The sequence below is a fragment of the Sceloporus undulatus genome, chromosome 2, assembly GCF_019175285.1.
Source record: "Sceloporus undulatus isolate JIND9_A2432 ecotype Alabama chromosome 2, SceUnd_v1.1, whole genome shotgun sequence".
In the NCBI taxonomy this organism is placed as follows: Eukaryota; Metazoa; Chordata; class Lepidosauria; order Squamata; family Phrynosomatidae; genus Sceloporus; species Sceloporus undulatus.
In genome coordinates, this window is record NC_056523.1 from 28,560,110 (window position 1) to 28,578,981 (window position 18,872).

Sequence of the window (18,872 nt, forward strand, 5' to 3'; positions counted from 1 at the left end):
TGATTATTATTATTATGATGTACCAAGCACAAGTTCTGTTAGTGAGGTATGGCCTTTGCTACCATGATAATTGCTCAGGATAAGAAGCTTCGTTTCCTTTGTCCCTATAATTTCATTATACCTCTAAGTTCAAATATCCTTTGTATGAATATCTTGTTACTTGTGTTTCCTGTGTAATTAGGAGCTACTGCAAACTTGTAATTCTAACCTTAAATGTTATAATAAGCCTTGATTTTGCCAGCTCTTTGAATAATAAATGTGTTCCCATTAACAGTCTGAGAGGGTGTGTTTGGGGACTAGATTTTAAACTTCAAAAGTGTCCTTGATTCTCTTTTGTGTGTGTGTGTGTGTGTGTGTGTGTGTGTGTGTGCAAGTACTTTGTAGAAAGGTGCTTTCACACAATCTCCCTTTTGATCCAAGACATCTTATGACCTTTTACTATATTTATATAACCATTGCTGCCTATTGAAAAGCTGAATTTAGCAACTCTCACACAGTCAGTTTGTAATTAAAATATTCATTTGCCTTCTTTCTGTCTCTAACCTGTGACTTCCAAGGACCCTTACACATTGCAAAACTGTGACACTATGATCCCACATTGACTGCCATGCTAACAACCTATACAATTTTGGGATTTACAGTTTGGGAAGGAGTGTTTAGAACTGTGTTTAGAAAGCAAATACTATCTCACCAGACTACAGACCCCATGAATCCATAGGATGGATTCAGGGCAGTTAAAATAGAATCATAGTGCTGTAATTGCATGGTATGAAAGAGCCTCAGGCTCCTACAGTTGGAACATGTGGAGGGGCTTTAATTAACTGCCTCCTGCCCTTAAAAGAGGAGCCAGCATGGCATAGTGGTTTGAATGTTGGACAGTGACTCTGGAGACCAGAGTCCGAATCCTGGCTCAGCCATGGAAACCCACCAGACAACCTTGGGCAAGTCAGTCTCTCTCAGTTTAAGAGGATGACAATGACAAAACCCCTCTGAAGAAACTTGCCAAGAAAATCTCCTTATAGGTTCGCCTTAGGGTCTCTATAAGTTAGAAACAACTTGAAGCCACACAACAACAACAACAAACACTTAAAAGATTACATCCAGCCTCTTGTCATCATGATAGAAAAGATGGAAGGAAATTCTATAACTGGAAAGGTGTAAGGTGTCTAAACATATACAGAGTGGGAGACACTTAATGTGTCAGTGTAAAAGAGCTAAAAACCTAGCCACAAACAATCTAATCTCTCAAATCGCCAGTGTTTAAATGTATTGTATTTAGTGTGCCAGATGCCCTAATGCTTGCAGCCATGTAATAATTCCTTTCCACTCACCCACACTGGAAGCCACTTGGCTAGAACACTAACTTTATCTCTAAGGAAGCTTCCTGGAAGGCCGCCAAAGTGTGGAGGCAGACATCTGCATGCTGGCTTTTTTGATGCTGTAGCTCAGAAGAATGGTGCTAATGCAGAAAGGAGTAATAGGGCAAATTTGGTAGAGGCAATATTCAAAATTTAAAGCACCTTCTCTCACTCAACCATTCATCTCAATTTGGATTTTAGGTCAATTGACTGTAGGTATGAACTTAGGTCAAATGAGTGCAAATATGCTAACCTGTCCACTTTATAACGTACTTTAATAAAAAAGCATGGATTTTCTTTTTAAGTTTTAAAAAGAAATCCCAACTCATTGGTGACTTATTGTGTCTTTTTTCTCTCCAGAAAACCTCTGTAACAAAACCTTTGCACTTACCTTTGAGTTGTAACCTGCACAGATGTTCAAAACGTTGATTAAAATATGGAGGGGGAGTTTGACTTGTTTCAAGAGTGTCAGAGGTCACAGAGACAGAAACGGCTAACTGCTAAGGACATTGTGTCATCCCAAATAAAGGGGCCACAACTTCCTTTGTCGTTCTCAAAAGACACGATGGGCATTATGGAAGACAGATCTTTGTGCTAGATTTATCACATGCATTCAGAGAGTCATGTAAATGACTCTCCACACTGGATGCCTGGCCATTCCTTTTGATTCTGCAAGAGAGGACTCCATTATTGCATACTGTGCATGAATCCTAAACATCTTCTCAACAGGAAAAAAATTAACCTATATGAGTACCAGTTCTGGAGAAACTTTGTTTCTTTTACATAGAGCTTGGAAAAATTTGAATGCCAACACCCAGAACCCCCATGCAACTCTGGGATGCTGGGAGCTGGGATCCAAAAAGTAACTTTTTCAAGTTGTCTGAATTGGCAGCCTTAGTGGTAAACATTCAACAAGACAGTGAGATGGATAGACTCAATGCCAGACTCAGTGCCATATGGAAAGACTCAATCAATAGGTCATGGGCATGAATCTATAGGAATTGAGGATAGTATGAATCTACAGTGACTGAGTACAACAATGGAAGACAGGAGAGCTTGGAGATGTCTCATCCACAGGGTTGCTGTGAATCAGGGCAGGTTCGAGACAGTCAACAACAACAAAGTGAAATGGTGTTTCTTGAAATGTTATACATACTGTTACATCTCTGCATACATTTTTGTACACAGAAAATATAAGGCTCAACCCATAGCCTCTCTAGGTAGAGAGATGGGAGATCTCTAGGTAGAGAGATGGGAAAGATGTCATTCTGAAAGCCTAGAGAGACACTGCTAGTCAGAATCATTCAGCAAGCATGGATGTGCGCTAGTTGGGAGAGTCTGGGAGTTGTAGTCCAATAAAGTAACATCTCCAAGTGCTGAGTAAATATTTTGTGTTGTTTTCAATATTTACTAAAATACATCCTACTACTGGGCATTTTCTGGGTTTTGGTTTGGTTTGGCTTGATTTGGCTTATTGCCATAAGGGTGGGTTTTCCTTTCCTCAGCTGACTCCCTTCTACTTATCCATGACAAGTATCAATTTTCTGTGAATCTGAAAAAGCAATTCGAGGATTCACTGTAGTTCCTGTTGGGTGCAAAGCCTGAGGAAGCGCAATTGATCAAAAAGGTGATATGGACTACTTTTTTCTGAAGTGTCTTTATTGTCTGAGGTGGTTCATTTTCAGCATGTTGACAAATTTTATTGAAAAAAACATGATATAGATTAAACAATTACACAGTGAGCTTTAGAAACACTTCTTACATTTAATAGGACTTTAATTCATTTATAATTAGCCCAGTTGTATAACATTTATGCTTGCCAGTATTTTAGAAACTAAACATACCTCAGATCGTTTGCTTGCTGACCCAAAACTCTTTCCCCTACAGTAAGCAATTTAGATTGTCAAATATGGTCTAGATAAGGATTCCTGAATTGCCAAAAGCTGTAGATTTGTCCTCTTTCACTGCCATTTCCCCTCAGCCACAACATTAAGTGCAGGTATACTGATCTATCTAACAGGACTTCAATAGTAAAATGTGGTTGCTGTTGTAGTGCTTGATTCTTCTGATTACCTACTGCACAATGGATCTTTTGCCATTTCTGCTGGTTTTTAAGCAGACCCGTAAAGCAAAGTCCTGTCAGTAAATGATATTTTGAGGCCTCATTATGCCCTCTTTGAATGAGAACACAGATGTGCTCCCACATGAGCTGAGTATCACACAGACTAGGCACTCATTAATATTCAGTAGTTTGGTTGTTCATGTGGGTTTTCTCTTTTCTTAATTGCTAGAGCCCACACAATTTGCTCATAAAAGTCAGTGACTGATGACCCTATCTAATGCTGCACAGACTGCAGGCAGGTGTCGTCCTGAGGCACAATCCACCAATCAGACAGACAGACTGGCAATCTATATACTTCAATTAAGCTTGCACACAATGGCTTTTTGGCTAATTCTGGGTTGGATTTGATCTGCATCACTCAAGCTTCAAGGCTAAGACTAGCTCCCAATGTGTGATTGCTAGTTTAGATGTCGTCATCTGTCTATGAGATGAAGTAAACTTAAAAAAAAGGGTATCCACTACACATGGCCACATCTGTACATGATTGTTCATGAAAATGTGGATCATCAGACAATATAATCCTAAAAGTAGTCAATGGTCTTTGAAGTCCTCTACAGAAGCTGAAGAGCTGGTGTTCATCCTTGGTCACCCTTTCCTGCCTAACCAGGAAAAACTCCTTTATTGTAACTTGTGAAAAAACTCCTTTATTGTAACTTGACATTAATTGGGGTCACTTAGGAATATTCTCATGGGGGCCACCAACAAATACCAGGTGCTGTAGGCTATATTCCAGAGGAATGAATTGGCAAAGTATTCCTTGCCTAAGAAGACCTTATGAAATTCATGGGGTCACCATAGGTCAACAGGAAACTTGAAGGCACATACACATATGCATACAAGAACATTCTAGCTGGACTTCAGTGATCTGCAAAGAAAAATAAAATATTTCTCTTCAGTCAGAGGAAGGAACTGGCAAAACTACTGAGTATTCCTTGTTTAAGACTCAGGGAATTTCCGTAAGTCAACAGATAACTTGATAGCACATATACACACACATTTGAGTGATTGGACTTGTTTTGGTGATTTGATTTAAAAAAAAACAGTCCTACAGTTTTCCACTGTATTGACAACTGAACAAGGACACTTACATCTTAATCTTGGTGCTGAGTTAATACATTTGCTAGTAAGCAAGCATAAGACTAAGATTTCAGAAAGGGCTTTAAAATAAGAACACCTGGTATCATAATGTTTATACATCTGTATGTGGTACAGCTGCCTTTAACATACTTAATAAGGTTTTGGGTTCTCCTACCAGTCCTGAAAGATAGCAAGATAAAGACTCAACAAATGAGAAATTTCCCAGGGTCAGGGTTTCCCAGTAGGCAATGAGCACTAATCAAGCAGACATTAATCCTCTTGTGCAAACCCTCACACCCTGAGGACTGCCATTAGCAACAAACAATATACATGCAAATCACTCCTGCCTTTCCAGGTCACACAATATATATAGCCTAGTCCTTTCCAGGCAAACATTCTCTGAAGATATCAGCCACAGATGCTGGCGAAACATCAGGAAGAAACTCTGCTAGAACATGGCCACATAGCCCAAAAAACCCACAAAAAACTATGGATGCCAGCCATGAAAGCCTTCGACTTTACACAAAAAATAATCTTTTCTATTTAAACACCTTGATATGGCCATAAAGCAGTTGTAAACTATTAAATATCTTTAAAGATATATGTGTATTTTTTAGAATGGTCTTTAAGGTGGAATCATGGAGCTGAAACGGCCCCCATGGACTGTGTCCAACCCCTGCTCAATGCAGGATCTCCAGATAAAGCATCCCCAGCAGATAGCTTTCCAGACTTTATGAAGACATCCAGAAACGAAGTCTCCACCACCAATTGGTGCCATTGCTGAATCACTCTTACTGCCAAGAAGTTCCTGCTAATGTTCGATCAAAATTTAGTGATAGTTTCATGTGATATTAACGAGAGCATGCCACTATGCTCCTGTCTTTTTGCAGATGTGATAATCTCCTAGGCTGGACGGGAGACCAACAAATACCAAGTACTGTAGGCTACGTTTCAGAGGAAAAAACTGGCAAAACTACTTCTGAGTATTCCTTGTCAAAGAAAACCTTGTGAAATTCATGGGGTCTCTGTAAGTTGACAGGCAACTTAAAGGCACTTAGACACACACACATTTTACCTTTATTTCGCTTGTCACAAAGGTATATTGAAGGTGGGGAAGATTTTTCTAGCTAAATTCTCTGCCCTGCAGGTACTTTCAGAATTCTGTGCATTCATTCCATTGCTCTTCTGTGGAGCTTGAGTTTCAAAGTATAATCTCTCGCCCCCTATTTTCTTATTGACTGTATGCACAATGGCCTGCCTGATTTCTGAGATCTCATAAAATTATTGTTCCCTAGGGAAAGCCAGCCACAAAAACAACTCATATGGAGTTTGGGGAGGTGGTGGTGAGAGAATGATGGGTCTGCCCCAGCGAACACACTGGTTTCTTTCAAAGGCAACAGAGTTCTCAGTGATTTGCAGAAAACGTGTAGGTTGTCTGGATTGTTCTGGAATTAGAATGAAGAATGCCATTTCAGCTATGAGATTGTGGATCTCTTTCTTTCACTACTAAAAGTATTTCATTTTATTTGGATTAATTTACTGTACATGTTTGGAAACAGCCTTCCTCAGCCTGGTGCCCTGCAAATGTGTCTTTGTGGATTATTAAATAACTGTAAAAAATGTAGATTTAATATCATAACATTAGTGTCTGCCATCTTAGAAGTTTTAAAACATTATGGCAATAACTGCCACCTGATCAGAAATGGAGAAACCTGAACTAAGTCCCACCCCAATGCTAAATATGCTAAATTAGAAATTTGTGTGTTCTGTACATTGCATTATTGACATGCATGCCAACCCTTTCAAATACTAATTTTGTGTTTGCTGTGCTGTGTTTATTTTGTATATTGTTTTTCAGAAGTAGTATAATGGTTTGAGCATTGGACTATGACCCTGGAGAACATGGTTCAGATCCTGGCTTGGCCATATAAACCCACTGGGTGACCTTGGTCAAGTCACTCTCTCAGAGGATGGCAATAGCAAACCCCCTCTGAAGAAACTTACTAAGATAATCTCAGGATAGGATTGCCACACGCTGGAAATTACTTGAAGGCACACAATGACAACAACATGCAAATTTCACATTCCCATGGTTTACTCTGGCTCCAAGAAAAGCAAGCAAATTAATGTGAATTTAGACCAGCCACCTTTCCGTGTGTGTGTGTCAAACTCCATCACTTTAAAAATTTCCTTGTATTCTATGGCACTGTGATCATCAGCAGGTATTAATTCTGGAGCTACTCACTGAGCTGTTCCAGGATAGTGCCATCTCTATCCAGGCTGCTAGCCCAAAGGACCTGGCTAAGTGGATGCAGAAGGGGAGAGGTCAGAGTATACAGTAGATTGAACTGCTGTGGAAGCCTTTCCTTACTAACTTACCACCACAGCAAAAGAAGTCACATTTAGGAGGGAGAATGAAAAAAGATAGGTATCAAATGTGTCTTGAGGCATGGCATCTGAGAAACATGGTCAAGGGAAGAAACTCATAATGAATTTAGGAGTGGAAGACAAGTGAGCATGCTTAGAAAAATTCCACTCCCAAATGTATCTCAGAACATTTATTGTTGTGTGCCTTCTGTGACAATGCTACCACATGGCAAGATTTAGTCAGAGGAGGTTTGCCATTGCCTTCCTCTTATGCTGAGAATTTGTTTATTGTTTGTTTATTTATTTATTTATTTATTCGCTTTATATCATGCATTACCCCTGCCAGGAGACCCAAGCTGGGTTACAAAATTTAAAATAAAAGTTTCACTAGAAATGTACTATTACAAAAGCTTTTTAAAAAAAATAAAAATAAACATCTATCTAAAATAAATAAAATTAGACAGATACATGGAGGATAATGGTATAATGGATACTTGTCATGATGGATGCATATTGCTTCAGGATCAGAAGCTATATGCCTGCCCCGTGTATACCTAGAGATCAGGACTGTTGGTTCCAGCTCCTGCTTGTGTGGTCCCTAGATGCTTCTGGTTGGCCAGAACTTATAGTGAGAACTCATACTGGGCTAGATAGGCTTTTGGCCTGATCTATTCTGAATTTTCTTATGTTCTTAAGCTTACCCTATACTATTTGCAATTAAAGTTTGGTTGAACATTATCGGAACAGAACATATGACTTATGAGAGAGTAGCTGCTTTGAAAAACACTTCCCATATGTTAAACTATCCCCTTTCTTTATCCCATGCTTTTTACCTGATTTGTTGTTGTTGTTCTTGCTGCTGCTGTTATTGTTTTATGCCTTTCTTGTCATTTACGATTAATGACAACCCTAAGACAAACCTGTCATGTTGTTTTCTTGACATTTGTTCAGAGGTTTGCCATTGCCTTCCCCTGAGGCTGAAAGCATGTGACTTGCTTAAGGTCACCCAGTGGGTTTCATTGCCGAGTGTGGAATCAAACTCTGGTCTCAAGAGTCATAGTCCAACATTCAGTGTTTATTATGCTACTTGCAAAAAGGAAGCCACCAGTTTTGTTCTACAGAACAAAGGCATCTTTGCCATTTCTCATGGATCACAGCCATACTTGCATTTTGGTGGTCATGATTTACTAGTTAAATGGTGGATTGGAAACACTGTATGTTCAGTGTTACAATTTTTAGCCACCCTTTGAAATCTCCTTTCCATGTGGGGATGTGTTCATCATTGAAACACATTGACAGAGCTGACTGAATATGCTTAATCCATGTTACACAAATGAATACAATCAAGCCTCTTCTAGACAATTTTCACCCAACAATTCCCAGCTTTTTTAATATTTTAAATCTCAGTTCTCTGTGTTCTTAGGAACTCATTTGCTGTTGTGGCATGCTGTAAGGAAGTACATAAGTATGTGCATGCATTCTGATCTGCCCACACAGAGGGGAAATGCATTTGTTGAAGGAAAAGAAATCGTGCTTGCAGGAGGTATTTATGTTACATGCATCACCACCCTAGGCCTGTTTTTTTTAATGAATCACATTTGTTTTAGTGTGACATGCTCCCAGGCACATGAACAGAGGGTTCCAGTTTTTGTGAGAACGTATGATGAGCCCCTGGGATTGCCCAACCCTGGTTAGTTAACCAGGCAACATTGTGAGGCAGTGGGATGATCCAGTCCTTACATATTTGTACATGGAAATCCAATAGTACAGTATAACCAAGTTACATTATGAAACTGGGTTAAAGACTCATTCTTGAGATCCTGGTATCACCATTTTGTTTCTTCTACTGGATCTGGAGATTGCAAGCAATATATAAATTTAATTAGATTGTAGTAAACAATTATTTCAGTATGGTGGGAAACATGTTTGTGGGAAAGTCCTCAGGTTCTGTATGTATTTAAAAGTAGTCCATCACTACTTCATGCACTCCCCTTTCATATACATGAGTATTCACAGAGACTTTGGGGGGGGGGGAGATCAGGATCCATTTTTCCATACTCCCTATTTTGGTATTCAAATAAGTAATGCCAAAAGACTGGAAGAAAGACATTTCAGTATTTAAAGGGCACCCGAATTAATATTTTTGTTACATTCTAGTCATGGGATTTTCAGCCTTTTCTTAATTATATTGGACCCCAAAATGAACTGTACTCTGTTCACTATAAACACATAAAGTACTGTATCAGACTAATTTTGTTATTGTTAAATTGAATGAGTTTTATATAGAATGCTCTGGGGATAGTAACTAAGTGTGGCATGATGATTTGCCCCCCCCCCCCCTGTTTTTCATTGTTCTTTTATAAAGAAAATCTGAAATACAAAACGAATAACATACTATCAGAAGTCATCCTCCATGGATTTTCTGCATATTTCACTCAAAGGAGAAAATCCTGACTGTATCAAATGCACACACGTTCTGCCTGATCCATATTCATAGCCTTTCCCCTTACTGTGACTGATTTATTCCTCTTTGTGCCTTCTGAGAGTTCACAGTCCAAAATAAAGGCAGCCCAAGTAGAAATTATGTCGCTCTTAAGTAAAGAATTGAAGGGAGGATCAGCCAAGCTATTCAGGGATGAGACAAACTAATTGTGTAGGAATATTTCGTTATGCATCGCATACCTTGGACGCCCAAACATTAGTTCAGTCCTGAACATCAGTTGGAAAAAAAAGTACATTCATTAAAAAGATAGTCTGCCTAGAAGCAATATCTGTCTGCTTTGAATAAAACCATGCTGTGAAATGTGATCTTTGGTGGCTGCATATTGTTTCAGTCATTCTATGAATTTAGCAGCCATTTTTTTCATTATTTATAAAGTGCCATAAGTGCACAGCAATTGGGGGTGCCAGATGGCCCTATTATAACAGCCCTGAAGGTCTCTGTGCTGTCTATGAATGGAGTGTGGGACTTGAACTTGGATAACTCTGAGTTCAAATCCTGACACAACCATGATAAAAAGCTCACCCACAATCTCCTACATCTGTGGTTAAGGAGGGAAAAAATAGAGTAACCCCCACATTCGTTTCCCCTAAACTCCTTTGAGGCAAGACAGGATAAAATGTGTGGGTGGATGCCTCAAGGCTAGATGTATTTGCATAACAGCTCCACTGACCTTTGACTATTCATTTGGTTTAATATACTGCCTTTTCCTTAAAAATAGGACCCAAGGTGGTTCATAGTAAGAATCATAAAACATTGTTAATACGGAAGAGAAGCTTATGTGTTAAAACACAATTGAACACAACTTAAAATTGATAAAAGATGAAGAACATCAAATAAAGAAAAATCTAGCACATAGTTAAATGCTACTTCCTCAGCAATCGGTTGCTTCTCAGCAAGGGTGCATCTACACTGTAGAAATGATACAGTTTGATATCACTTTATCTGCCACGGCTCCATGCTACAGAATCCTAGGATTTGTACTTTTGTGAACCAGCATGGTGTAGCGCTTTGAGTGTTGTACTTTGACTCTGGAGACCAGGGTTTGATTCCCAGCTCAGCCATGAAAGCCACTGGGTGGCCATGGGCAAGTCACATGCTGTCAGTCTCAGGGGGAGCCAATGGCAAACCTCCTCTGAACAAATCTTGCCAATAAAACCTCATGATAGGATTATTTTAGGATTGCCATAAATCAGAAATGACTTGAAGGCCCACGGCAACAATAAAGGCAAGGCTAAATGCCCTGTAAAACTACAAATCCCAGGATTCCATAGGTTGGAGCTAGAGCACTTAAAATGGTATCATACTGCATTATTTCGACAATGTAGATGCACTCAGACTCTGTCTGAACAAAGGTAGTTTTTGCCTGTCAGCAGGAGGACACCAGGGAGAGGAGACCAGCCTAATCTCCCTTGGAAGGGAATTCCAGTGTCTGGGAACAGCCACTAATAAGGCCCTCTTCATACATGTCCTGTCCAGAGGTGCCTCCGAGCATCATGAAATCAACAAAATTATGCAGTGGATAGATGCCCCTTAATGACGTGTAAGTGAGCCATTAAATTTCCTTCTGTTGTTGTTGTGTGCCTTCAAGTCATTTCTGACTTATGGTGACGCTATCATGGGGCTTTCTTGGCATGTTTTGTTCAGAGGGGTTTGCCATGGCCATCCTCTGAGATTGATAGAGTGTGACTTGCCCAAGGTCACCCAGTGGATTTCCATAGCTGAGCTGGGATTTGAACCCTAGGCATAGTCCAACACTCAAACTACTACACCATGCTGTCTCACTCTTCTTCTCCTCCAAAATAGCAATGGGATATCACCATTTTGGAGCAGAAACACATGGGAAAAATTTAGAGAGGTGGTACAGGGTTTTGAGGACAAATTCAAGGATGCAGGGGTTTGCATGTTTCTACGAATTTGGGGGCTTTTGGTATGATGCTTGGGCAATTTTCACTCAAAAAACTTGCCAACGTTTACTTTTAAAATCTGGGAAGTTTGTTAGCTGAGAGATGATCTGAAGTTAGTTAAGACTTGATGGACTTTTATAGATAGGGTGCATATGTATAAAAGTGCATGCTTGATTTAAAAAAAAAATCTGGGTGGTTCAGGGGCTTGAGTGGTAGGGGGCTTCAGAGACCACAAAAGTAGGGTGTGAGGTATGCATGTGGCCCACGGCATATACTTTCCCCACTTCTGATCTTGCAAGGGAGAAAACTCTGGGGCCTCTCTCCCCATCCATCACTTCCGTGTGAGTTAAATACTCACTTTTCAGAGAGCCCTCATTGATGCTCTGTTGACTGCACACTTTTTGGCTCATCATCCCAAATTGGTTTGGAGATGGAAAGAGCTATGAAACAGCTGCTGCTTTTCTTGCACATAATGTTAGGAACAGGAGGGGTAAATGGATGAGTGAGCAGTTGAGATGGAGTGCAGCAATTCCTCCTCCATGAGGAATCAGCATCTAATCTGTCTGTCCGGCGTCTCGAATTTACCGTCATATATATATATATATATATATAATATATCTATATATTTATTATTATATATGACGGATAAATGTAGAGACAGACAGAACAGACGAGCTACTATATCTATATATCTATATCTATTTACTATTATAGATATATATATAATGGATAAATATAGAATACCAGGGAACAGTGTGGTGGTATGGTTTGAGCATTGGACTAGGACCAAGGTTCAAATTTCAGATGGGCCATGGAAATCCACTGGGTGATCTTGGGCAAGTCACACTCTCTCAGTCTTAGAAGATGGCAATGGAAAAACCCCTCTGAAGAAACTTGCTGAGAAAATTTCATGATAGGGTCCCCATAAACTGGAAGGGAACAGACAGAAATACAGTAAGGAGTTTTGTGGATTATCTCTAGTTCTCCCACAGATCCTCCCTGTGAGAATTGTGCTGCATGCATACAGTTGCGTGTAAGGAAATCTCTACCTGCTCATCTGAATGACCAGACTTTGGAAAAGATACTTATCGGGACTATAATTTCAAGATTCCCCTAGCCAGCATGGTCACTGGGACTTGTAGTCCAAAAAAGTAAAAAATTTCAAGCTCTGCCTATAAGACATTCCACTACTGGAGTTGTCAAGTTCCAAAGGATGGAGCTCTCTCATGCCATCTAATTATTATTATTTTTAACATGCTGACCTGACAGACACTAACCCTGGTGTCTATACAGTCCTCCCAAACCCACCCTCTAAATCGAGGAGGGCCTGCTTGCTTGACACTTTCAAATAGTGTTGTTTGGCCTATGCAAGTTGTGTGAGTTGCACTGCCTTTCCCTCCCCCCTCTCCTCTCCCTCCCCTTTCCGGAAAGCCCTCTCCTATGTCTCTCTAGGCTGGAAACAATGGCAGGACAAATTGCTTTGACAGAGTCAGCAAAGTGAACAGGATGGTGTGGGCTTTTCTGCTTGGCCCAAATTCCAGATGCCATACTGGGTGGCACAGAAAAAGTGTGTGAGAGCTTGCAGTGGTGCTACCCTTACACGCTGAGGCAGCCCCTCGCACGTGCATGTGTCTGGGAGCATGAACCTCGTGAAAGGCTCTGCACAGGTGTTGAGGAGCAGCAGTTCATTAAGTAAGGAGGCAAGGAGACAGAACTGGCTGCTCCATCCAGGCTATTGTTAAGAGCTCCTGACAGCTGAGCGCAGCCCCTTCTCTGGTCACAATAGCAGCTCACGCTGAGCAAGGCTTATTAAATATTCAATTCCAGCCTCAAGCAGCTCATTAAGGCAGCAGTGAGCCAGTGACGCGGCTTGGGCTTCTGCTGCTCTTGGAAAACCCTGCCTTGCTTAGCATCACCATGCAGAGGCTCACTGGATCTCTGGATGCTCTCCTCCTCAGTGCCTTCTCTGTGATGACCAGCTTGTGCTCTCTCCTTTGCATTAAGTACAGGTAAAATAATAATAATAATAATAATAAATAATTAATAATAATCAGATTCCAAAGTGCTAGTGAAGCAAATTGAAGTTCTTAGATGCAGGTGCATTTGAAGCACCGGTGGGCTGTTTCCATTTATTCTCTGGCCTTTCTGGAATCCCTTTTTGGGAATGGAACTGAGTTGACATCATCTACTGACACTCTACTTAGGAACATCTGTGATTCTGCTGGTTTTGCAGGAGGAGGAGTCTGGGGAAGGGATTGCACAGCAGCAAGGAGTTTAATGAGGCAAAGTTGTTTCTTGTTGAGGCTGTAACTTTCCGGAGGGGAAGTAGCACGCCAGCTGTGTGTATTCTTCTGTCGTCACAGTCCATTCTTTAACCTGGCATTAAGCAATGTGCTTCTACTCAAGATGGAACACATCCAGTTGGGGTTGCTGTTTTAATTCTCTCTGGAGAAAAGTTGCTGTTTTTGAGGAGGAATAATTGACACTCACTGTTTACTTTGCAAGTCTGCACTAGAGTTGGTCACAAGTTTCAGCAGCTGAACTTCCTGAACAATTGTGTATTTAAGAACTGTGTGTTTAAGGACAGATAAAAACAATGTGTTTAATACCAGATAAGAAATAACACTAAATGAGTTGCTTGTTTTTGTTGTGCGAGGTCGCAGTACATGTTAGTATCCAGTTGAGGGTCACTGGCATCACAAAGGTATTCATATATCTTTATGTGTGGTTGTGGGGAGAAAAAGCACATACTATTCCTTGTTTGGTAAATAAATTCAAAATGGACAATAACTATCACAAGAGCCCTGAAAGAACTGATGACATTTCTCTTCCATTCACAGAAAATGTTTCCAGACAGCTCACTTCTACGTGGAAGACAGCAGTTCACCTCGAGTGGTGCCAAACGAAACCATTCCCATTATTCCCATTCCAGGTAAGAAAGGCCCAGCTCTTAACTTAATTGATTCAGAGGCAAAAATCAGAATTCATGTGCAAAATTGTAATTTTTACTATATGTCCTGTGTCAATATGTCAACTGTTGCCCACAAGTATCCTGCATTTTGTAATAATATTTGTCTTTCATTTTAAAATGATGTGTTAGCGTGGTGAGAGAGAGAGAGAACTACAATTTTATTTGTGTCTAGATGAGACAGATAAGTTTGATGGATTCACAAAGGGAACTCCCACACATATTAAAGACAGCAGCCCACTAAGCAGATGAACAATAAAACTTTTTCATCTTTAAGATGCCACAAGACTCTGTTGCACTCCACTAACATTTCTATCTCCCTCAAGTTTCCACTTGTCTTATATGCCTCCTATTTTCTGAGATTCATTGCCTTGCCACTAAATACTCCATAACCCTTCTTCTTGTTCACAGCAACTTGAAGACTAGATCTTCACTAGCCTGCAACTAAGAAATGGAGGTGTGAGGCATAATTTCATGCATGTTTACTCAAAAGTACTATTAAGCTTGATGGAACTTCAGTGTAGGTTTATCATATTGTGACCTGTCTAAAATAGAAGTGCATTCTTTGCTATATATGTGATAGTTTTCTATAGCAAAGCCCTTTAAAAAACCCTTGGTGCCCAAAAAAGATCTTGGTATAAGCAAGTGTTCTGACTTTATTTGATGTAATAAAGTTGCTTCAGTTTGGAATGCAACTGTTAAATACGCTTTCTGAGGAAGAATAAAATCCATCAGACTTTGTGGGACTTACTTTTTGAGTAAACAGAAGACACCAGGTCCCATCTGATCTTGGAAAGTAAGCAGGGCCATCCCTGGTTAGTCCTTGGGTGGAAGACCACCAATGAATACCTGGTGCTGTAGGCTACATTTTAGAGGAAAGAACAGGCAAAACCACCTCTTGAGTATTCCTTGCCTAAGAAAATGCTATGAAATTAATGGGGTCACCATAAGTTGACTGGTGGCCTGAAAACACATACACACACTTAAACATGCTTAGAGTCTCTGGCAGAGTAGACTTGGTTTGATTTTAGAAACTAAAACTACTCATCAACTGTATTATAATTGTCAATATTGTTAATTCCATAGTATGATGTAATTCTATATGGAATGGTTCTCAGAAGTAAATGTGAAAAATTTGGTATTCTGTCTTGCAGAGATGTGTGGTGCTCCAGACGTTTTGTATTTCAAGTTGTAGACAGCTTAGCCAGTATAGCCAGTGAAAGAATATTTGGGTTGCTGAATTTCCAAATAAGTTGAGGTCCCAAGATTGAGAACCAATGATCTGCCATGTTTTTTAGTCCTGGCAATGAAACCTAAATACCTCTTAGGAAGGAAATCTATAAAGGCTATCACAGCACGGTTATATTGCTTTCATTGTACTTTCTTTGTGCATTGGATCATTTTAGTCAGGTAGGCCCCTGGTTTGAGATTAAGGATGTTTCATTGGTAAGAGGAACTTGGGAAGATACTGTGCATCCACCCACAAAGCACAATGTTTGCCGCTCTCCTTGCAGTTACAATGGCAATGAGAAATGTGGACTTCCACAACACAAGTCAAAATCACATGTTGCCATCAACTCTAAGGGTCTCCCAGAGAGCTGACCAAGCCCAAAGCCTACTTGAGTATCAGGCAACTTACATGCCAGCTGAGACCACCAGTCCATGTAGCTCAGTACTGGCTTCACTGACTGGCAACTGCTCTCCATGGTGTCAGGCAGGAGGCTTTCCCAGACAGAGTCTTCTCTTAAGTCTTTGGAAGGACTTTGTAAATCTGTGTTGATGTTAAATTGAACCTGGGATTGCTGGCATGCAGATCTATTGGTCTCCTGCTAAGAACAATGTTTCCTCTGTTTTTGTTTGGTTTTGTTCCTGAATCTATTTTAAACTTAACAAGTGAAACTGTTTTACACTATGAATATGTCCAAGGTATGAACACAAGTTAAATATGATTATCTAACAATATAGTATAAAATAAAAGTGGACAACTTTAGGATTTTTTTTAATGGCCTATAGGCTTTCAGTAGAACTGTGACTCTCCTCAGCTGACATGACTCCTGATACTCATGGGGTGACATTTATAAGGTGATCTTTTCTGCAGACATACAAAGAAAAGTAATTTGAAATGTGTTGTATATGTCTTTTCCAAGAGTGATCCTATTAGCTATATTCCTAATCACAGTTAAATCTGCCTTATAGGATTGTCTTCAGAAAAGTTTTATAGATAAATGGTTCTGACACAGCTTTTCTTCACATGCACTATCCAGTTAGCACAATCATGTCAGAATTGACTATAACTGGGGGGATGTGGCCTATGGCATTTGGGATGACTCAGGTTGGGGAAGGCTGCCCTACGACAGCCAAGACTGAAATGTCTGTAAAAGTGTTTGCCTACATTAGAGGTGAGAAGCCTGTAGCCTTCCAGAAGATGTTGAACTTCAGCTACCATCTGTCACAGCCAGCATAGAAAATGGTTGGTTATGATTAGAGTTGTAGTTAAGCAATAATCAGGAGGACTGTGTGTTCCTTGGTTTAAATTCGTTTTCTCCCTAGCCTCATCTCTCCTATCCTGTGTTGTTTTTTTCATTGAATAGAATCATAGAATCTTTATTTGGACGGATTCACAAGGGCTATCTAGTCTAACCCCCTGCTATGCAAGAATACACAACTAAAGCATCCAATCTCTGTTTAAAGACCTTTAATAAGAGAGTCCTTCATAATGTTTAGGTGGAATCTTTTCTTGTAATTAGTGGTGCTACTCGGGTTGCTTTCACCCCAATACGGTAAGACATGCTGTCACCCCAGGCTGCCTGGCACACACCCCAGCCACCCCTCTCAGCCAGCCAGGCCATCTCTGCCATGGTGAGGATGGTATTCTGCTGCCACTCTGGAGTCCCTTCTGGGCCTGATGGGGTTGCGGGCCAAGCAGGAAAGGGAGTTGCCTCCTTTCTCTGACTGGCCAGCAGCCCAGGCAAATGGAAGACACCCCCTTCCATAAGGCATCCCATTCCCACCCAGCTGCCTCCCTCCTCCAACCAAGACATCTCTACTTTGGTGACAGTGGGCTGCTGCTGCTTCCAAGTCTGGCATGGCTGGTGGCTGAGTGGGAAAGGGGGCGATGGGAGCAGGAAAGACTCCTTTTCTTTTGTGGAAGGGGATGAATCCATGTTCGTTGCCACTGCTGCCACCAGCACTTCCCTTTGCTAGCCCTGCTGGGCCCTGATGTACTTCCAGGTGGCAGCAGAATCTTATTCCCATCGATGGATGGCAGAGGTGCTCTGGCTGGTGAAAGGTTGTGTATCTTGGGATGGACAATGAGTGTCTGTCCCACCACATGTTCACCTCCCTCTGAAGTGTCACCTGGTGTGGTCTATACCTCTTGTCCACCCCTAGTGATTTCCCTGCTTTGAATTTGAATCTACTGGTATGTGTTCTAGTTTCTAGAGCAGCAGAAAACAAGCTGGCTCCATCTTGTATATGACATTCCTTCAAATATTTAACGATAGCTATCCTGTCAAAGATAGTTATCCTAGTGAAAAAAATTCACCAGTACGTGACAAGAGGATAGGATGAAAGTTTAATTTGTTCTGTTTTGAGAGAAACTTCATCACTTTGTGTTTGAATGACTTCCAGTTGGTAGATGGATCATCAGTTTTACATCAGAGAGGACTACCTGAACAGTTAAAGGCAAATTTCATTTTCAGCATGAATAGATATACTGTGTCATTTTCAACATGCCCGAGAGTCCTTACATTATAAATGATAATGGGATAATATGAAGTGTAATATATTCAGGAATAAAATCTATGAAACAAAAGTGCAAGTCTTGTTTGGCAAAATCAGGGCTGAACCACTCAGAATTGTTGACTAAATTCAACAGATGTAGGATTAAAAATTTGATTGTTCTCCATGTAAAGAAATCTCATCATATAGAAAAGCAGAACGCCAGGGAGAAAAGTTGTAGCTTAGTCCTTTATCTCATTTGCTAGTTTGCTATTCACAGGGAATGCTGGTGGTTGTCTTTGGGGCAATACTTTTTGAAATTCAGTCCCCCGCCTTTTGTTTGAATGATAAAATTTTAGAATGACTGGAGTATTCCACTTTGCTAAGTATATGGATCTGCCTTCCAAAAGTATTGGTTCATTGCCTCACTGTCCCCAGGCGTCATAATTGTTGGGAACAGTAGAAAGTTAATCATAAACATCCTTTGTCTGCAAGGATAAACCTGCCAAAACAAGGCATTCACCTGTACAAGCTGTGCTGCACCACTTTTTTCCTGCTAGACCACAAATGTAAGTACACAAGCGCACAGACACACTGCCAGCAGCCACCAATCACCGCTCTCCTCCTGCCCACCTGCCAGCCCATTTGACAACCTAAATAACCAGCTGTGCAACCACCCACTCAAACACACAAGCGATCAACCAGCCATACGGCACATCAATGTGTCCAGTGACACATTGGCACATCGGAATCATGGAGGCCCTCATGCCCCCTTCCCCCATGTTGAACCAGCCAGTTTGTTAATGTTATGATTAAATCCATTGTATTGTTGGTGACACCTCATGCTGGTCAT

At 40.6% G+C, this 18,872-nt stretch overlaps 1 protein-coding gene across 8 annotated transcripts in view; it reads left to right on the forward strand.

Moving 5' to 3' along the window:
* Positions 1-18,872, forward strand: part of PTPRG (protein tyrosine phosphatase receptor type G) — a 745,385-nt gene that overhangs the window by 664,787 nt on the left and 61,726 nt on the right. For all 8 annotated transcript variants that reach the window (XM_042447272.1, XM_042447274.1, XM_042447270.1 and 5 more), the window contains one exon: positions 14,172-14,263. In XM_042447272.1, coding sequence (XP_042303206.1) covers positions 14,172-14,263 — 92 coding nt within the window. The remainder of the gene's footprint in view (positions 1-14,171; positions 14,264-18,872) is intronic.